This window comes from Leucoraja erinacea, chromosome 10, assembly GCF_028641065.1.
Source record: "Leucoraja erinacea ecotype New England chromosome 10, Leri_hhj_1, whole genome shotgun sequence".
In the NCBI taxonomy this organism is placed as follows: domain Eukaryota; kingdom Metazoa; phylum Chordata; class Chondrichthyes; order Rajiformes; family Rajidae; genus Leucoraja; species Leucoraja erinaceus.
Window position 1 is genome coordinate 21,389,361 of NC_073386.1, and position 21,962 is coordinate 21,411,322.

Genomic DNA, 21,962 nt, shown 5'->3' on the forward strand with positions numbered 1-21,962 from the left:
CAATGACGTCGAGCAAGCGACGCATTTTTAAACTGGGTGAAGCGGCGGCGGCGGTGAGTGATGGCGCCGGCCTTTAACTGTCCGTTTATAATAGTAGATAACAGCGTGGGCAGCTGGTCCGGTTGGTGTTGACCCTCCCAGCCGCTGGGGAAGGGTCGAGCTGCAAAATTCCCGTTTGTTTCCCATTTAGTATAAAACTAAAAACGCGCTGTACCCGTTAAAAACGGCGGTTGCCGGGGCTGGTGGTGGAGGTGGAGGTGGAGGTGGAGGTGGAGGTGGAGGTGGAGGTGGAGGTGGAGGTTGTGGTTGTCCCCTCGGGTCTATATGCCTCCGCTCTCCTTCCCTAAAGCAAGTTCTCGACCTCCCCCTTCCTTGGTTTTCTTTCTAAGTGTTTCCCACTTTTGCAAAGTGTATTTACTAACAGTACATGTTACACTGTTCCTTTCCCAGATGTTAAAACATAGCCGATGAATTTCCAGTGATGATTTCTTGTTCCACTACTTCACTACCACGTCCGTTGTAACATAATATGTAGACTTGGGATAAGTTTCACGATTATGCCTGGATATTCAGCACTCCAGTCGTAGCATCATTGAAACCGGTAGCATAAAACTTAAAAGCAAGCTATTGAGTCTATCGTCTCCATGCCGACCAACCGTCTCAGTCTCATTGTTATTAAATCTTCTGTGAAAAACATTTTTTTCTTGCCCAGTATTGGAAATAGGATAATCGTCATACAACAGGCCCTTCAGCCCAACTTGTCCATGCCCACCAAGATGACCATCTAAGCTAATTCCATATCGACCTTGACCCATATCGCTTTAATTTTTTCCTATCTATCATGTATCTGACCAAGTGAGACAAAAGCATTGATAGGTTGTGAATTGTGAAACTAATGGAATGTAGATGGAAGGGGAGATTAAAACAAGTGTAACTCCATGTGTGACACAGGGGAGAGAGGGGGTGGAGAAGAAGTGGGGGGCGGGGGGTGTTGTGGGTGATGAAGGGAGTGGAGGTAGGGCTTTGGAGTTACCTAAAATTGGACAATTCAATGTTCATATTGTTGGGTTGTAAGCTTCCCATGCAGAATATGAGATGCTTTTCCTTCAGTTTGCACGTATGTATGCTCTGGCAATGGAGAAGGAACAAGACTGAAAGGTCATAATGGTTAGCAAGTGTTCAGTGAAATGATTGCCGGGTCTATGCTTGATCTCACTGATGTACAGGAGGGCACATTGGGAACACTGGATGCAGTAGATGAGGTTGGAGGAGGTGCATGTGAACCTCTGTTACACCCGGAAGGGCTGCTGTGGTCCCTGAATGGAGGTGAGGGAGGAGCTATAAGGACAGGTGTTACACCTTGTGTGGTTGTAGGGGAAAGATGTTATAGGGGTGGTTTGGTGGGAAGGGTTGCATGAACCAAGGAGTTGTGGAGGAAGCGGTCTCTGTGGAAAGGGGTGAGGATGAGTTGATGTGACTGGTAGTGAGATCTTGTTGAGGGTGATGGCAATGTTCGACGTTGATGTGTTGAATGCATTGAATGTGTTGAATGTGGAGTGAAAGATGAGGACGATGGAAGTTAGTGGTAAAGGTCCGTAGAAGGCCAGAAGAGGAATGTTGGAGATGGGAGAAGAGGCCGTCACTGGGAGGTGAGGACTCCTTCCCATAGAAAAAGGTCTGTAGGCGGAGGTGACAGATGAAAGGATCTGCATCATAGCAGTCCCGGAATTTGTCGAGGTGGGGCAGAGGAATACAAAGCTAAGGCCTCTATTGAGGACTGGTCATTCTGTATCAGAAAGTGGGAGGTTAGGGGGGATTGTGAAAACACAACGGGGGTGAGAGCCACGATCAGAGGGGTGGAAGATGACTGGCAAGGTACTATGGGAGGACAATGGGGGTTCAGAGAAGAGGGTGGTGCGAGTAGTGGTGTACAGGTGGGGAGTAGTAGAAATAGTGTGATACGGGTGGGAGGGTAGTAGAAGTAACATGGTATGGGGGGGGGGGAAGTAATAATGGCAATAAAGGGGGCTTTTTTGGGGGTGGCTGCTAGTGACTAATGGCTGCCAGTGACTAGCAGTGCTCGGTGCTGGGGCTGCTGCTCTTCATGCTGTATATTAATGATTTGGATGAGAGGATTGGAGGCGTTGTGGCCAAATTTGCAGATGATATGAAAATAGGTGGAGGGGCAGGTAGTGCAGGGACTCTGCAGAAGGACTTGGATAGGTGGGGAGAATGGCAGATGGAATATACTGTGGCAAAGTGTGTAGTCAGGCATTTTGGTAGTAGCAATTCAGGCATAGATTATTTTCTAAATGGAAGGAGAATCCAGAAATCGTAGGTGCAGGATTCCCAAAAAGTTAATCTGCAAGTCGAATCAATCACAAAGAAAGCAAACGCAATACTAGCATATATTTCAAGATCGTACCAGCGTCACACCCCTGGTCTACAAAAGCAGGGATGTGATGCTGAGGCTCTATAAGGCACTGGTCAGGCCGCATTTGGAATATTGCAAGCAATTTTGGGCACCATATCTAAGGAAGCATGTACTGGCTCTAGTGTGGGTCCAGAGGAGGTTTACAAGAATTATCGCAGGAATGAGTAGGTTAACATATGATAAGCATTTGACGGCACTGGGTGTATATTCACTGGAGTTTAGAAGAATGAGTTGGGGACCTCTTTGAAACGTACAGAATAGTGAAAGGCTTGGAGAGAGTGCATGTGGAGAGGACGTTTCCACTAATGGGAGAGTCTAGGACTGGAGGTCATAGCCTCAGAATTAAAAGATGTTCTTTTAGGAAAGAGATTAGGACGAATTTCTTTAGCAGAGGGTAGTGAATCTGTGGAATTCTTTGCCACAGAAGGCTGCGGGGGCAATGTCAGTGGATATATTTAAGGCAAAGATAGATAGATCCTTGATTAGTACAGGTATCAGAGGTTATGGGGAGAAGGCAGGAGAATGGGGTTAGGAGGGAGAGATAGATCAGTCATGGTTGAATGGCAGAGTAGACTTGATGGGCCTAATTCTACTATCACTTATGAAATAGCATGGTGATAGTAGACAGAGCAGTGTTCATCACTTTTTGAAATCTGCTTAGTTCATGGACATTCGAGTTGCCGAACCAGGCCATGATGCATCTAGTCAATATGCTCTCTCCTGTACATCTGTATAAGTTCAAGAGATCTTTCACCAACGCTGTACCCTTGACAGCAATTTCATTCACCATGTTCATCCACAACCTTGGCCATTGTATGGATTGAATCTCATCCTTAATTTCTGTAATCTTCTCCTGACCTATACCTCATGTCTTTCATGCAAATCAATCTCCTTTCGGCTCGATTTAGCTTTCATTCACTTCTCCCACCTAGTTCTGCTGAGTAATAAATGTCGACCTTGCTGGCAGTGCCAGTGTCAATTGATTGAACATGTAAAAGAATAAAATATTTTTTGATGTACCTTAGGAATTTGGGGAAAATTTGTGTAAATGAAGTTAGATCACAGGTCAGTCATCCTCGCATTGAATGGTGGAAGATATTCAAAGGTTTAGTACGACCACAGGAATAGGCCGCATCACAGTTGCCATAAATGCAATTTTTTTAATTTTGGGAAAGTAAAGTTTAAATAATATTGTGAGAGATCTATTTTGAAAAAAAATGTAGTAACAGAAACAATGACTGTTATTGTTCAAAATGTACCAAACATTGGTCATAGCACTATTTTAGCAATGGCAACCGGCCAAAACCAGAACCAAAGTATGAACCCTTTTCATTTATTTGAGGTTGCTATTGACATTGGCTGTGTTTACACTTCCATTGCAGAAACATGAATTGGGACACACAGCTAAATTCCATACTGAATGACACTGACTGCAATGTTGCGAAGATAAAGGTAAGTGCTATAATGAAGGTCACTTTTTATTTTTGGTTTATTATCTTTAATAGTTAGTTTAAATTAATCTTTTGCTTTTTTTGAATTGCCCGAGTGCACAAGGTGTACTTTGAAATGAACATTGAACTTCTCAGATTTTCCTGGATTAAAAAAATGAAAATAGAAAGGAATTCCAATTATAGTTGTTTGGTTTCCCTTACTGTAGGTAATATGGTAAAACAGATTATTGAACATATGCAAAAGAAGTGTGTTATAAATAGAACATTTGAGCTTTCACAGTTAGAGATAAATAGATAGCTTTCTATTATTAAGGCAGTAAAGTTTTTGAATTTATTTCAATTTTTTGTACTAAGGGGCTGGACCATATGTGATTTAGTGGTGAGCCAGATTTAGTTAACAGGTGAAAGGCGTATGTATATTTATTGAGTTGTAATCATAATATGATTGGGTTCAGAATTTGAAAGGATTTTCTGGTTAAACACTAGTTTTGTGTCAGGAAAGGCAAACTAAACTGCGGATCAATGCAAGCCAATGTTCGTGGAATAGGCCAGCTGGTTGCTAGCCATTTTATCTTCCCTTCCCATTCCCAGACTGACCTTTCTGTCCTGGAACTCCTCCATTGCCAGAGTGAGGCCACACTCAAACTGGAGGAACAGCACCTCATATTCCAATTGGGTAGCTTACAACCCAACTGAATGAATATGGAATTTTCTAATTTTAAATGGCTAACCACACCTTCCCTTCGCTCCTCCCTTTCCCTCTTTAGAAGCTCAGTCTTTACCATGAAGAGGTGGTGCTGGTAGTCTAGGGCTTATCCCAGCAACTCAGATCTTGTCTCTGAGAGGAGGTACTGGCAGCCTCTGGTTTATCCTTGCGGCTCAAAGGGAGCCTAATTCCCCAAAGCTTAATTCTCCATCTCCAAGGCTCAAGTCATGACCACTTTCCATATGCTAGGATGAGAACAGCTTCAACAACATTGAAGAAGCTTGACTCTATATAGGACCTAGCAGCCAGCTCGATAGGCACTAAAACTAAAAGCAAAATTGGACAGTAGATTTTAGCATGTGCACATAAGTTGTCAAGTATAGAAATGAAGAAGTTCTTAGTCTATTTGCCATTCTTCTCTGTGATCTTTGGTAAAGTGACTGAGCATTAAAATATAGAAAAGCCATTTTTTTTGTGAAATACCCTGAATTAAATATTTTAGTTTCTATAGTCTACAGCCAAATGTGTGCATCTCAGTTAGGATTCTGAACTGGTTTATCATGGTTTATCAGTCCTTAAATATAATTGCCATTTAAAAGCTCACATGAACCTTTCATGTGTAAGGTGCTATTCCCAATACTCGTACTGTTGAATATTTCTGTATCAAACTGTTAACTAATGGAGAGTCTTTTTCTTTGTAGCAAAGATTAAACACAACAGGTTATTATGCAAAAGGTAGGTGTTGTTTATTTAAATTAAATAAAATATTTACATTTTTATTGCTAAAATGCTTCACCAACCACATTTGTATTATTCTTGTACTTGTGTATTTCCTAGTTTGGAAGCTAGAGATAGCCTGATCACTGGGACCAATGTGAGAGTGATCTGCAATACCTTTAGTTTCTCTCATTTTAGAATCCTGCCAAATATCATACCTGAGAAATTACTGTTTTGTCTTATCAGCAAAATATGTCGGCTGCAGAAGTTTATTTTCATGTTAAGTCTTTTTGTTCTCTCACAGTTGGCTCGCTTGACATGATTGACACAAAAAGCATTCGGTTCAGCGAACCTCTCTCTGTTCCTGTGGAGCACACTTGTTGTTCAGATGTGTACAGTCAGAAATTGCCTAAAGAAGAATTATTGAGCATCTCCAGGCAGCTGCAATTCCAAGGAAGGGTAAGTGTACCAAATGTAATGAGAATTGTATACATTTCAGATACTTGTGTCTTGTGCCTCTGTACACGTCTGTTTGCACATTATACTGACATGTTTTTGTTTTCAGAGACTGCAACAATAACACAGAATTTGACATACTCCAGATATATTTGCTCAGTCCACCAAGGCCTACTGGTTCTCCCAGTTGCTAACCATTCCCTTCCCATTCCAACACTGACTTTTATGTCCTGGGCCTGCTCAATTGCCAGAGTGAGGCCACACGCAAACTGGATGAACAGCACCTTGTATTCCGCTTGGGAAGCTAACAACCCAATGGTATAAGCATTGAAATCTCCAAATTTGGGTAATCACTTATTCACCCCCTCTCCTCCCCCCCCCCCCCCCCCCCCTCCTCAAAATCAACCGGTCATGATGGTGCAGAGGTAGAGTTGTTGCCTTACAGCGAATGCAGTGCCGAAGTCCTAGGTGCGATCCCGACTACAGGTGCTGTCTGTACAGAGTTTGTACGTTCTCCCCGTGACCTGCATGGGTTTTCTCCAAGATCTTCAGTTCCCACACTCCAAAGACATACAGGTTTGGAGGTTAATTGGCTTGGTGAATGTACAAATTGTCCCTAGTGGGTGTAGGATCGTGTTAATGTGCGGGTATCGCTGGTCGTCGCAGACCCTGTGGGCCGAAGGGCCTGTTTCCATGCTGTATCTCTGAACTAAACCCTCCCCCCACCCAACATCCTTCCTCTGTGCCCCACCTGAACTCCCACCTAGTTCTCACCACCCCTCCCCCTACCATCACACCACTTTTGTCCCTCTGACTTTACAATCCACTATTCAAACCTGTCCCAAACCTTCATTTCTTATCTCTGGACCTACTTTTAATCAGCCTATTAAGCCACCCCTCGCCAATGTCGACCTGCCTGCCACCCTTTGTCCTGCCTCTCCCCTTTTTTAGCTTTCTCTCCCCCCCCACCCCCACAATTAGTCTGAAGAAGGGTCTCAACCCGAAACATCTCCTGTCCCTGTTCTCCAGGGATGCAACCTGACCCTCTGAGTTACTCCAGCACTTTGTGTCCTTTTATGTATTAACCGGCATTTGCAGTGCTTTGTTTCTACATTCAGTTCAAACCCAATGCAGAATTGCAAATCCTGTTTCCTAATGTGATTTTTAATTTATTCCACAATGATCATTTCTTATGTATATATTTTCTTTTATTATAGTGATCAAATCTTTTCTCTGTATTTAGACTATCGAATCTTTACGCCAAGCTTTACTGAGAGTTGAAACTGAAAAAGAGCAACAAAGGCATAAAATTCAATCGTTAGAAGGTAATACTAACATTTTTAATCTATTAATTGATAAAAAATACACTCTGAATTCAAATTATCATTTGTTGTTTAGAGGAGATTCGGCGATTGCAAAGTCAATCGGAGGAAAGAACCTTGGATTTCCAATTGGAGAGAAAAATGGAGGATTGGCGAAAAGAGATGTCAAATGAAATGTACAGCTTACGGGAACAAATACGGCATATGGATCGGACATATGGTTATGGAAAACACACATTTTCCAGCCTGATACAAGAAGTCCATGAAAGGTAGGAATAGCTATAATAACATTTGATTAAATCATATGATTTTATTGCAAGCCATAATAGACCTTATGAGCATGATAAAATATTTTAAATTTTGTTTCTACCAGTAATCATCAAATTTATTTTCAAATATTGATTAGACTGTAAGCAGCAGCCTTTGTTTATTAGTAAAGAATTCAACTGCGGCTTCCACATCTGTTCTGTCAAGACTGCAGATAGGCAATTTTGTCATTTGGTACAGCTGATAAGGCTGAATTATGTTAAAAAACATAAGAAGATATTAAATTGGTTCCTGGGGCAGCTTACAGCTTATATTTAGTCTCAAATCAGACTTTTCTCCAGTAGATTAATACAGAAAGGCAAGTCTAGGCTTGCCTCAGGTTGCTGTGTATTGAGATAATGAATGACTATAACATTTGTCTACCATTTGACGAGAGAGGAAGCCAGATTGATCTCACTAAGGTGTATTGACAAATGGCTGATGCCAACGCATCCTGTAATAACCTTTATTTTCTGTACCTCTGTCCATGACTAAAGTAAGTGGAATGTGCTAAGGTGACAAAAAAAACACTATATAATACGATGTAATTCTGTTGTTCGGGGAAGTGGAATGAGGACAGTGAAGTGTCTGTATTGCTCACTTGACTGGGGTTCCTGCCACTTCCATCGGCCGATAAGTAAAGTTTTGAACTGGTCTACCAACCGTATTTTGAGTTGTCTGTTTATTAAGAAGCGAACCTGTTTAATTGTTATAAAAGTAACTTTTTCAAAGCCATCTTTAAACTGTTTTGTGAAATAAAAAACCTAAACTGGAAACGTCTATAAATATTAATGATTGATAAATAATCCACTGCAAATGTTTTTATGCAAATATTTTATTCCTAGAAAAAAAGATATGTGTGAAGAACATGAATCACTTCGAAAAGAGATTGATAATATGCGGCAGAAGATATGTAAGTATCTAGATTAATGGTTCAGTGCAAACAGTGAGTTTTCAGTTTTTTACCTTTTTGCCAGACGGAATTAACCTACTACAAAAAATATAGATTTTGAGAAGGGAAGAGAACTTCCGTGTAGTTGCCCAGTGGAGGACAGATATTTGATGTCTTTCCAGATGTCTCTGGAATTTGTTTTAGGGTTCAAATGCCCTTTTGTTTCTGGTAGTGAAGTCTTGGTGAAGGCAAAATTTGACATATCAATGGCACTAGTATAGAAGGTGGCTTTGTCTGGTGCGACAGAGGTGGAGAAACTGAAAAAAATAGTAGAATCTTTAGAGAAAGCAGGAAGTGGGAGGCACTGGCCTCACTTATTTACTATTCCTGCCTCCCATCATCACCAATACAAGGGTTCTTTTTCTAGTAGCTAATTAAATTTACAGCACAACTTGTGAGAGTAAATTGGGTAAATACAGAGAACATGCAAATTCCACGCAGACAGCACTCAAGGTTGGCATCATCCATGTTACAAGAGCTGCATGGCATTTCTGGAGCTGTGTACCCCATTTCTTTAATTTAACACCGTCTTGTTTAGGAAAGGGATGCGACAAACAAAAGTTGAATCCAGAGGTAATGGTGCAGAAGGCAGAATGACATTCCATTACCCAAGATGCCTTGGTCATAGAAGGATAGGTTCAAATGAATAATTAAAGGGGCAACTGGCGATCAGATTCAAAGGGGAAAAAAAACAAAGGATAATTTGATAAATCTTATCAAAGGTTACATTTAAGTTAAATAAGTCTAAAAGAGTAGGGACAATCTGTTATAGCCATAGTTAAAGTCATCATTGTATTGGAAATGCTATTGGAGAGATTCAACATTTGTAGACCTAATGTATTCAAGGGATTTTGAAAAAGTAACAAGATTTCACCAGGTTTATCAGCTCTCAAGTTCAGAGAAGCTGGGTTTATTTTGGTGCTTTCATTTCAATGAATTCTATACTCCCACAATTAATCATATTACTCGTGTTCAAGCTCCAATTTTCCAATTTTGCAACACTCATTATTACAACTACTATTTGGTGGTCCTCAAATAACATTTGCCTTTTTTGTAAGTCACAGCTCAAATTCCTTTCTGCATGGTTTCGCGTTCATGGTTTACCCTCTTTCTTGTTTTCAGAAATGTGATCGCACCTTTAGAAAAAAAATAAACCAAATAGTAGTTGTAATAATGAGTGCTGCAAAATTGGAAAATTAGTGGAGCTTGAACACGAGTAATATGATTGATTGTGGGACTATAGAATTAATTGAAATGAAAGCACCACAGTTGCCTCTTACTCCCCTTAGAATCTTTCTTCCTCTTTGGAATGAAATGATCCTGCATCTTTTAGATTATGCCCAGAAATTCCTGCCATTGCTGTTCCATCGTCATACCTGCTAGGATCCTTTTCCAGTCGACCTGGGCCAGCTCCACTCTGATGCCTTCATAGTGCCCTTTGTTCAACTGTTACCTTGAGTTCCCTTATTAAATCTAGTTCATTAAACACTAAATCCAGAATTGCCTTCTCTCTGGTAGGCTCCAGTACAAGCTGCTCTAAGAATCCATCTTGGAGGCACTCTACAAACTCCCTTTCTTGGGGTCCAGAACCAGACTACTTTTCCCAGTCTACCTGCATATTGAAATCTCCCATAACCACAGTGGCATTACCTTTGTTACATGCCAATTTTCTCCTGCTGCAACTGGCACGCAATATCCAGGCTACTGTTTTGTAGACTGTAGATAGCTCCCATTGGTGTCTTCTTACCTTTACAATTCCTATTATATCCATAGCGACTCTACATCTTCAGTCCCTATGTCATCCCTCACAGAGCTACCCCACCTCGTCTGCCCACCTGCCTGTCCTTTCTATAGGACATATATCCCTGACTATTCAGTTCACAGTCTCGATCCTCCTGCAGCTATGTCTCTGTAATCCCCGCAAAGTCATATCTACCAATCTCTAACTGAGCCTCAAGCTCATGCACTTTACTTCTTATACTTTGCGCATTCATATATAATACTTTTAATCCATTACTTACCTCACCTTTCACATCAATTCCCATTTCACTTGGCCATACACTCCTATGCCTTTGTGAGCATTCTGCCCCGTTAATTCTGATGTCTTTCTTAACTTTTCCTATGCTCTCTTTCCCTTTAACTCCATCCTTGTATTTCCAATTTGTCTTCCCTCCCCCCCCCCCCCCCCCCCCCCCACCCCAACACTTTAGTTTAAACCCACCTGTGTAGCAGTGGCAAAGCTGCCTGCCACAATGCTGGCCCCCCTCCTGTTAAGTTGCAACCCTTCCCTTTTGCACAATTCCCCTTACCCCAAAACAGATCCCAGTGGTCTAAGAATCTAAATCCCTGCCCCCTGCACCAGCTCCTCAGCCACATATTCAGATCCCCTACCTCCCTGTTCCTGCCCTCACCTGCACGAGGAACTGGAAGCAAACTGGAGATAACCACCCTGGAGGTCCTGATTTTCAGCCTTCTTCTGAGCTCTCTAAAGTCACGCTGCAGAATCTCTTTACTCTTCTTCCCAACGTCATTTGTGCCGACATGCACTACCACTTTTGGCTGCTCACCCTCGACTATGCTCTGCAATTGGTCCATGACGTCCTGGATCCTGACACCTGGGAGGCAGCACACCATGGTTGAATCCGCCCGTTGCCACAGAAACCTCTGTCTGTACCTCTCACGATGGAGTCCCCTCTTACCAAGGCTCTGCCTGACGTCTGTCTCTTCAGCTTTGCTTCAACGCCACGTTTTGACTCGCAGACCTGTCCCCCACTCAGAATGGCAGTGTCTATTCTCCCCACAGCTTCCAAGAGGGTGGACCTGTTTTTAAGAGGTACATCTCCCGAGTTCTCCTGTACTCCAAGCTACCTTCACTGCCTCATCGTCACCCACCTTCTCTCTTTCCGTATCTTCGGTGTAACGACCTCGCTGTAGGTCCGGTCCAGGAAACTCATTTTCCTGGATGATCCGGAGGTCATTCAGTTGCCTCTCCAGTGCCCCAACGCAATCCTTCAGGAGCTGAACCTGGACACACTTTCCACAGTTCTAGCAGTCAGAGGCACCATCAGTGTCCCTGACCTCCCACATCCTGCAAGCATCACACTGAATCAGCTTACCTGCCATTTCTTCACTGCGTCTCACCCTCTCCAACTTTTGGTGTAGTCTCCTCCCTCAGCCTCCTCGTTGAAGACTCTTGAGCCAAAGACTCGCACTTTTCTCAATGGGCCACTCCCCTTCTCAGCCATTCCCCGCACTCACTCCTTCACCTGTCGCTTCTCTGCCGACCTTGATGATATGTGTTGCAGGCTGGCCCAGACTGGTTTTTAAATCACCCGCTCCCGAAAAAACACTGAAAAACTCCGAGATTACCTTCTCAGTCAATCCCTGCACTCACTCCTGCCGCTCCTCTGCCGACCTTGAAGGTATGGTTTGAAATAAACTAGAAATTTCCAAATAGGTTGGCACCATGCAGAGACCATTGGATTTATAATGGGGAATGGGGAGGTGGCAGCAGAATTAAACAAATACCTTGTACTTAATTTTGCACGTCAGAAATATCTATTTTTTTAAATAAATGAACCAAGAATGATTCCTGCTTTCCAGTTTATCAGAAATACTCCCTTCATTCTCTCCTCCCATTCATCCTTTAACTGCATATTAAAGCTTGTTTATTTCTAATATTTCCCAGTTATGATAAAGATTTCTGCCTGGAATACACTATTTCATTAGCCAGAGATATCATGTGACCTATGATTGTTAACATGCTCAATGCTAAAAGTTACATTTAATATTTAATAAATTTGCACTATTGTCCCAGGGAAACAAGAGGATGAACTATTGAAGCAGATTTCTGATACAAAGGAACTTGCGCAGTCACAGGATAGAAACAGTAAGGTAAATTTCTGCACTATAATATTTGAGTTTTTCGTCATGCAATACCTCCTATTTCTGTGTCATCTATAACATTATTAACCATGCCATGTGCATTATCATCCAAGTCATTTAAATACATAACAAAGAACAATAGGCTCAATACAAAATCCATGTGACACACCATTAGGGTACAGTGCGATTCCACTCTGCCTCATTGCAAACATTATACTTTGTTTCTGGAACTATTGCGATATAATACTGGGAACTATGTTCTGCTCTCTGAATCTTTTCCTTCGCTCTACCTTTTATACTTGAGTTTGGCTTGATTGTATTTGTGTACAGTAGCATCTAATTTGATTGGATAGCTTGCAAAAGAAAACTTTTCATTGTACCTTAGTAGACATGACGATGATAAACCTAAACCATCTTAACCAAAAACTAGTCATAGGCCTTCCGTCTGATAAATAACCTCCCCCCATCCCATCCTATTTTCTGTGGTCAAGCCAATAATGTACCCAATTAGCTCATTCTCCCTGGATCCCATGTGATCTAATCTTCTAGACTGGCTTACCATTCAGGACAAATTCAAAGACCTTGCTAAAATCCGTATAGACAACATCCTACTACAACATCCTGCTCTCATCAATCATCTTGGATTACTTTTCAAAAAAACTTGAAACAATGAGATGACTTCCCATACACAAACCAGTGCTGACTGTCCCTAATCAGTCCTTGTCCATCTAAATACTGACAGATCCTGTCCCTGAGAATCTCCTCCAGTAATTTTACCTACCATTAATGTCTGGTTCGCCAGCCTGTATGTGCTTTAAGACTGCTAAAACCTCCTCTTTGGTATTCCTATATGATCCAAGACATCACAGTATGTGCAGAAGTTATTTATGCATTACTTATTTATTTTTGTTTTCTTGATAGATTGTGAGAGAATTGATGAATAAATGTCAATGGTTAGTTCATCAACAAGAATCTACAAGACGGGAGATTACACAAATCAGGTGGGTGCCATTGGTAGAAGCAGTGGTTAGGTAAATGAAGCATTTGGCAAGTGTAGGTAGCTGGGATCAAGTGAACCCCATGGGTATAAGAGATGTAGTACATGTAAAAAGGAAATTTGGAGGGTAAAAACTTCACGAGAGAGCTTTGGCAGAAAAAGCAAAGGAGAATCTTACGATTCTACAAATGTGTGGAGCAACTAGGGAAAGAATAAGAAGGGTCTCAACCCAAAACATCACCCATTCCGTCTCTCCAGCGATGCTGCCTGTCCCGCTGAGTTACTCCAGCTTTTTGTGTCTATCGAGGGAAAGAACAGATCCCTTTATGGTTTAATTAGAACATTTGTGTGTGGAGTCGCAGGAAATTGACGACGTATTAATTAAATGCATATTTCTCATCTGTATTTACCATGGATACATTTATGGGAACTAAGGAGTTAAGGAAAATTACTTGAGAGGTATTGGAACATATCTTCATTACAACCGAGGAGGAGCTGGCAGTCTTGAGCCATATTCAGGTGGTTAATACAGGATCTACCAGTATTTGGAAAAGCAACAACAGTAAGGGATAGTCAACATGGCTTTGTGCATAGGAAATAACGTCTCAACAATTTGAGATTTTTGAAGAAATTACAAACATCGACAAGGAGATGTATAAACTTTAAGTAAGACTTTAGTGAGGCTATTTAAGTATAGACTTTAGTGAGGCTATTGACAAGGCGTGCTAGTCTAGCAGATTAGATCACAGGGGACAGGGTGAGATAGCCATGTTAATACAAAATTGGTTTGGTGGAGAGAGGCAAAGGATAGTAGTGGAGTGTTATTCAGATTGGAGGCCTGTGACCAGTGATAAGCCATAGGGATCAGTGCTGTGTTCACTAACGCTTGACATCAAAATCATGAATATAGATGACAATGCTGTTAACATGGTTAGTAAATTTGCAGATTACACCAAAATTGCAGATATTTTGGATAGAGAAGACTGTTATCCAAGATCTAGATAACAGCAGGATCTAGTTGCATTTGATCAGTTGAACCAGGGCAGGACCCTGGAGAGTGTTGTTGAACAGAGAGACCCAGGAGTAAAGGTACATGGTTCCCTAAAAGTGGTGACCCAGCTAGATGGTGGTGAAAAATACATTTGACACACAGGTCTTCATTGGTCAGGTCATTAAGTATTAGAGTTGGAATGTCATGTTGCAGCTGTACACTTCATTGCCGAGACCATACTTGATCATACAACAAGAAGCCCAACTTACCCAAGTTCACTAGTCCTACCTACCTGTGTTTGGCCCATATTCCTCCAAATCGTTCCTATCCGTGTACCTGTCCAAATGTATTTTATATGTTGTGATAATAGCGTCTCAACTACCTTCTCTGGCAGCTCATTCCATATACCCACCACCTTCTGTGTGTAAAAGTTGTTCCTCAGGTTCCTATTAAATCTTTCCCCTTTGAGTATTGTATGGAGTTTTGGTTGCCTAGTGATAGGAAGGATGTTATTCAGCTAGAAAAGGTACAGAACATATCTTGAGAATGATGGTGGGACTGGAGGGCTTGAATAGTAAGGAGAAACTGGGATTTTATTTTCTCTAGAATGTGCGAAGCTGAGAGGTGTACATAAGGTGGATGGTCACAGTCAACATCCCAGGGAAGGGGAGTCTAAAAGTGGAGGATATAAATTTAAGATGAGAGAGGAAAGATTTAAAGGGGACTCAAGAGGTAACTTTTTCCACACAGAAGATGGTGGGTATGTGGAACGAGCTGCTAGAAGAAGCTATAGTGATGGGTAGAATTACATTGGTTAAGACATTTAGGGCAGGTACATGGATAGAGGGGGTTTGGCGGAAAAAGGGCCGAATGGAACCAAAAATGGGATCAGCATTGATAAATATCTTGACCTGTTGGACTTATTTTCCTAAATGCTGTTGAGCAACTTGTACATTCTTGTAGTTATGTCTGCATTAGCAAATGTGAATGACAGTGACAATCCACTGCTGAATAGTCAAGATGATTTGACCACTGGATGACCTGCTGTAAAATACCCATGCTCTAACCTATGGTAGTCGCAGCATTAATTTAGCTGATTCAAGGAAGTTCAGGTCAGTGTGATATTTAGGACATTTAATGGTGGATAATTTGGTGTTAATCCTATGTAATATGTTTTGGTGCTTTGATCTAAGAAGGATAACAAATCCTGGTAGTACACGTGATTCACCACTTTTCAGTTCGCATTGGGAAGATGTCTATCGAGGGAATTTTTGTCTCGCTCATTCTCAAATGTAAATGGAGCTCAATGCTCCTATAAAATTAAGCAGTTGCATTTCTGACCGAGTGTATACATTTGAAGACTATTGGGGTTGTGGTGCTACCCTCTTACTTTTGTAGTCATGTCCCAAGATAATTAAAACAATCACAATCTTCTTGCTTTGTGCCAGGTACGATTCAACCAGTGGAGAGGTTCCCCTTTGGCCATCAAAAAGGTAATCTCAGTGAAGATCAAAATGACTTAATTGATGTCAAACCCGAAACAGGTGTCTCGAGATTTATGAAATTACAATATTTCAATTGTAGTCACACCTACCTTTTCATTATTTTTTTAATGATATTTGGAAAGGGAAATATTGCAGAAATGAATCTGAACTTAATCTGCAATAAATTATCCATATATTTCACATTTATTGCATGGGAAAAGTGTTCAATTGCACCTATAATAATAGTATTTTTTAATAATTTAAACTGCTATGCTTTGAGTTATTTTTGTTTTTAGATCCACAGTTACTGCTTTGAAGGAACAACTGAGAAATGTCCATCTAGCAGACAACCAGACCAGTACACCATTAAAATCAGGTGTGTTTAAGCTTGTTATGTTGCAATCCCTAAGTATGGACTCTTAACATCAAAATTTGATTCCATTGATCTAAAAGGGATTCCTATTATTTTTCTTACCGCCAACATTAATCTTACTGATCTATATTTCCCCAATACATTATATTCTATCTTTAGTATAGATCTTATGGAGATTCCTTTTTCTTTTTATTAGAAAATGAATTAAATCCATCTCGTCTAGAAATTAGAACAATAAATCCTCTTCCATTTTAATTATCATACCTCATCATCCCAATGTCATATCCACTGTAAGTACTAAAGTAAAATGATGATTTGGTTTTCTGCCATTTCCCTATTTTCTTCTTTATGGCTCTGTTAATCCTAACCCCGCCTCCCCAAATCGCTGTAAAATATTTAAGTTTATAATTCTTTACCCTTGTTTTTCTCCCAATCTTTTCATTTTATTTATACCATGCACTCCTGTGCTGTTTATACATTTACTCTTTACATACCCTTAATCTATGACCTTATCTTTACTAATTTATATAACCACGTTATTTTAATCGTAGTGGTATATATCCTGCATATATCATGTTTAAGTTTAATACACAAAACAAAATGTTAGATATTCAGTAAGTGAGACAGTAATAAACAGTTATGCTGAAATTTCCCAATCTGTAGAGTATTTACAACAATGTTTCTTTTAATTCAGATACAAGGTAAATGCAGTTTTTTGCTATATTTAATTTTACTGGAATTCTTTGGATTTTAGCAAGACCTTCGACAAGGTCCTGCTGGGTAGATTAGTCCAGAAGATTAAATTTCATGGAATCTAGCATGAGATAGCTAGTTGGATACAATATTGGCTTGGTGGTTCGAGGTAGAGGTGTTTTTTCTTCATTGGAGGCCTGTGAGGCTGCTGAGACCGATGATGGTTGTTGTTAACATGCTTAGTAAGTTTGTTGATAATACCATATTGGTAATGTATGGGACAGTGAGGTTATTTAAGCTTACAACAGGATCTACAATAACTGGGAAAGTAGACAATGAATGGCAATAAACAATAGGTGCAGGAGTAGGCCATTCGAGCCAGCACCGCCATTCAATGTGATCATGACTGATCATCCCCAATCAGTACCCCGTTCCTGCCATATCCCCCTATCCCCTGACTCCACTATCTTTAAGAGCCCTATCTAGTTTGCTCTTGAAAGTATCCAGAGAACCAGCCTCCACTGCCCTACGAGGCATATAAAATAATAATGGACATGGATAAGGTGTAGGTCTTTTATGGATAAGGTATTTTCCCCCAATGGTAGAGGGTATAAATGTAAAGTGAAAGGGGAAATTTAATGGGGATCTGAGAGGCAAGGTGCAAAGGGTGGTAAGTATATTGAACAAGATGCTAGAGGTGTTTAAGAAGGAACTGCAGATGCTGGAAAATCAAAGGTAGACAAAAATGCTGGAGAAACTCAGTGGGTGAGGCAGAATCTACGTAGCGAAGGAAATAGGCGACATTTCGGATCGAGACCCTTTTTCAGACCCTTCTTCAGAAGAAGGGTCTCAGATGCTAGAGGTGGGTACAATTACAGTATTTAAAAGGCATTTAGACAGGTTGAGATTATGGGCTTAACAAAAGGAACCAAAGGCAAAGTTGCCAAGTACTACTGTATAATGCCTCAACTAGGCATGGAAAGTGAGCCGGTAAAGGAACAAATTATTGATTTTAAAATGTTACCTGCGTTTTGTAGTTTACAGGCCTCCTAAGCTGCTGCAAGTAAGAATTTCATTGTTCAACTGTCCATTCATATGACAATTAAACACTATTGACTCTTATACTTCAGAGAATCAAACCATCCAGTGTATTATCACTATTACGGGAATAACTATAACCATCGCTTACTTTTAATATGCGGCTGTTTAAAAAGTTTTCATCTAACAGTTTAGGTAGCTTCACATGAAGTCTTTAAAATCAGACAAAACACTAAGAATTTTACTTTATAATACAAAGCATCTAATTAATATACAAAGTAAAATAATTGAAACTTTTTTCCCTGAAAACTTTAGTTCTACATATTCTTGAACATAACACTAGGCAGATATTTGCAGGAATTCAAATAATTTGCTTTGCAAGCTTGGATGCAACAGGAACGATGTTACGGTAGGCATAGAAACTTGGTCGAAAATGTGGAAATTCAAAGCAGGATTTTGATTCCTTTCTCCCAGCTTCTGCCCCTCACCAAACTTACTGCAGTGTTATCTTAATTCCTTCATGTGTAGGGGTGTCTTAGATATTCAGAAGTCGATTCTTATTTTGTTAAGCAATGTCATTTCAGATGCAAGAAAACAGTACCAAATGAAAAAGAAACCAAAATCTGAACCGCTAACAGAAGATTCTGACTCTAACCTGAGTTGCACTCTCAGCTTGGCAGACATTAGCTCCGATGACGATTCTGCTGTGCTGCAAAATCTCAATGTAGATACACCACCCAGAAAAGGTAAAGCCAAGAAACAGATGATTGTAAAGGTCGAGTAGAAAATCCAGTTGTGTAGTAGTGCCAGCCATTAAGAATTTAGGCTCAAACCTACCATTTATTCTCTTTCATGCATGTATTATATTTATTATGCAAAAGTTGCAGTCTGCATCAGAACTAGATCAGAGATATAAAACGTATCTAATACTGTTTTGAATGTTGGACTTGTTTACTGTAAGTATTGTTAGATCATATTGTAATTAAAACAAAGCTGGGCGAAGACATAAGAACAGCCTAGGAAGACAAAAAAAAACCAACTAAGATTATCATGTACAGAGGGATCTAATTCCATAACTTCTGGAAAGGGACAAGACAAGTAGATAGAGTAGTAAAGAAGGAACATGGCATGCTTGCTTTCATAGGTTGTGGCATTGAGTACAAGTCAGGAAGTCATGATGTAGCCTTAGAGAACTTTGGTTAGGCTGTATTTTGTGTCTTGTATGCAGTTCTGGGCACCCCATTGCAGGATGGATGTTGACGCTTTGGAAAGTGTGCAGAGGTTTACCAGAATGATACCTGGCTTAGGGGATAGTAGCTCCAGGGAGAGGTTGAACAGACTTGGATTGTGTTCTCTGGAACACCAGAGGTTGTGGGAGACCCAATATATAAAATGATGGGAGGTGTAGATAGGGTAGCCAGAGCCTTTTGCCAGGATGGAAGAAAAAGCAAATACGAGAGGGCATAGCTTTAAAGTGAAAGGGGCAACGGTTAATGGAAAGTGCAAGGCAAGGTTTTATTTTTCCCTACAGAGGTTGATGAGTGCCTGGAATGCACGGCCGGGGATGTTGGTTGAGGGGAATATCATAGTAGCATTTAAAGGACACTTGGATAATCATACGATTAAGCAGGGAATAGAGGGTTATGGATGATGTGCATGAGGATTTTGGTTTTGGCATCTTGTTCAGCACAGGCATTGTGGGTTGTGATCTAGCGCTGTACTGTTCTATGATGAACTATGGCTTATCTTCTCTTTAAAAGCAGTAACCAGTGGAAGCTTGTATTACCCCCTCCACTGTGCCCCACCTGGATTCTTGCCTACATACCTTCTCTAGTTTCACAATTAACATCTCTTCAATACTTTTGTCTCACATCTTGTCTTTTCATCTCTAGCCTCTGACCAACCTCTGCCTATCAAAAGCTTCTCTCATCTGTATCTATCAATCCCTTGCCAGGCTTTGTCCTCCTTCTCTTCCAACATTCTGCCTCACCACACAATTTGTGGAAGAGCCCCAACCCAAAACTACATCTATCCATATTCTCCAAAGATGCTGCCTGATCCACTGAATCATTCCAGCACTGTCTTTTTTTGTAAACCAGTTTCTTGTTTCTACTTTAGAAAGTAATTATGTTGGTGAGATTTTGCAGCATTTTCCCCTACCAATTATTCCAGAAAGTATACACCTTGAACTAATAATTGCTGTTAATAAACTCACTATTTACTTCCAACATAGGTGGCAGATGCAGCTCCACTTTGGGCATAACAGCAAGTGAGAAAGAAACAAAAACCCACGATTCAGATGAAGATATTAGTGTGGACTTGGAAGGATTATCCGACAGCCCACCAGAATTAAATCTGAGTGACCTTTCCTGATGATTAGAGTCTCTGGGAAGTGGAAACCTGCAAGACAACATGACTGCAATGTGAAAGGTTTTTACATTTTAATAGCTTAAACTCCTTATTAAAAGGAGTCCGAATCAAAATAATCCAGTTCAAAGACCAGAGTAACTATTTTTAATGCTGTGAAATCATATCCATAGATAAACAGAGCAGTATTGAATTTATTTTTATGCTACCGTTATGTTAATTAACATCAGTATCTCAAGTCCTAGTCTATTTGAAGATTTATAAGTGTTACAGTGGGCCCTACTAAACATCAACATATCGGACTTTTAAGAAATTAGTAAATGAAGACTGTGGGTATAGTGCTGTGACAACAATTCCCCATTTATTGAGCTCTGAATTTTACTTGTGCTTTTGTGTATAAGGCTGCAAAATAGATAGATAATTCCCCAACCTCATGTTTACCCACTAAGTTACAAAAGTAAAAATATCCAAATTTCAAAAGAAAAACAGGCTGCATGCTTGACATCTGTTTGCACAAATACAGAACTGGAAAATCGCTCTGGTGCCAACCCCACTTTCCATTGCGTACTGCAATGGAAGGAAATGGGAGCTTTTAATAATGTACCAAGGCAGCTTGAGATTCTCTGTTACTTTTATAACTGAGAGAATCTCAAGCTGCATTGGTGCATTATTGTTTTTGTTTGGATGTGAGCTGCAGGTAAATCAGAGATATGAGCCTGAACAAATGGTTCTGTACAAGGTTGATAGGAATGGTAGTTGCGAAAAAAAAGATACGTCACAAGTGATAGGAGCAGAATGAGGTCATTCGGCCTATCAAGTCTACTCTGTCATTCAATCATGGCCTCCTCCAGCGGAAATGGGTTCCTTCACAGACCAAAGAATCATTTTATCCTGGAATCCAGACTTGTCCTCAGTCACTACCTACTTCCAGCAGATATCCACTCTCATCCAGTTTATACCAGCAATGACAACCACTTTAATAATTTGAAAAACCAACACAGTCAGTTGCAAGCTGGAAAGTAACCATGTTTAAACTGTCAATGTAGAACAATATTGCTTATAAATACGGTGCAATCTTTGCTAAAAGATTATTGCAAAAAAAAATAATCTGGGTGGTAACCTGCACAAATTTATAGTTCTTAACTCTACAGAGGAGCATTCTGCTTTTTTTCTGCATGTCAGTGAAGTGAAAATCGCTTATTTTTACAGCTGCCAAAAAATATGACTGCTGGAAAAGTTGATTTTATACCCTATGATAGGCATTGACTGGGTATAGAAACTGTTAATTTAACTTAACAACAAATAGTCTTCTATAAAGTACATCAGCAATAGCTGCATAGATTGAAAAACTAATAACGTAAATATACTTAAACAGTTTATTTCTTTAAAAGGAAACATTGGTTTAAACAGACATTGTACTATTGTATGTTCATTGAGCATTTTAGAAACTATGACGTGTTATCATGTTTTAAAAGTATGATACTTTTTTAAAGACATTTGCTATACATAAAACAATTGAATCAAATCAATGTCATTTATACATTTTGCATTTTAAATATTGATGTATAAAATAAATCTGGAGAACAATTCATTTAAGTATTCAATAAAAATATGTTCATGTTTTGCATATCTCAATAGTCATCAAATGGAATGAATTTGAGGATTTTCTGTCCTCAGGTAGTCGATCTTCATGAGACATGTCCTGAGAGTTCAACAGAAATGGACAAAGTGCTGGTGTAACTCAGCAGGTCAGGTAGCATCTCTGGAGATCAAGGAACAGTGAAAGTTTG

General features: G+C 40.2%; 1 protein-coding gene across 2 annotated transcripts; it reads left to right on the forward strand.

The window, feature by feature from the left end:
- The first annotated feature begins 1 nt into the window (after window position 1).
- Window positions 2–21,799, forward strand: LOC129700883 (uncharacterized). 2 transcript variants are annotated; one of them, XM_055641667.1, is made up of 13 exons: window positions 2–53; window positions 3,817–3,886; window positions 5,293–5,326; window positions 5,613–5,767; window positions 7,008–7,089; window positions 7,163–7,355; window positions 8,238–8,305; window positions 12,162–12,238; window positions 13,151–13,230; window positions 15,666–15,710; window positions 15,998–16,077; window positions 18,390–18,551; window positions 20,039–21,799. In XM_055641667.1, the coding sequence occupies exons 2-13, from the start codon at window positions 3,821–3,823 to the stop codon at window positions 20,176–20,178; spliced, it is 1,182 nt and encodes a 393-aa protein (XP_055497642.1). In that variant the 5' UTR covers window positions 2–53; window positions 3,817–3,820; the 3' UTR covers window positions 20,179–21,799. The 2 variants fall into 2 exon arrangements, with proteins under 2 accessions (XP_055497642.1, XP_055497643.1); XM_055641668.1 differs by lacking the exon at window positions 2–53 and having other exon boundaries at window positions 5,594–5,767.
- The last annotated feature ends 163 nt before the right edge of the window (window positions 21,800–21,962 follow it).

Excerpts from the sequence above, each read along its gene's own strand:
- LOC129700883 (XM_055641667.1), top strand. The coding sequence starts at position 3,821 with ATGAATTGGGACACACAGCTAAATTCCATACTGAATGACACTGACTGC. Across the intron at positions 7,356-8,237 it reads ATACAAGAAGTCCATGAAAG|AAAAAAAGATATGTGTGAAG; the intron begins GTAGGAATAGCT and ends TTTTATTCCTAG. Across the intron at positions 16,078-18,389 it reads CAGTACACCATTAAAATCAG|ATGCAAGAAAACAGTACCAA; the intron begins GTGTGTTTAAGC and ends ATGTCATTTCAG.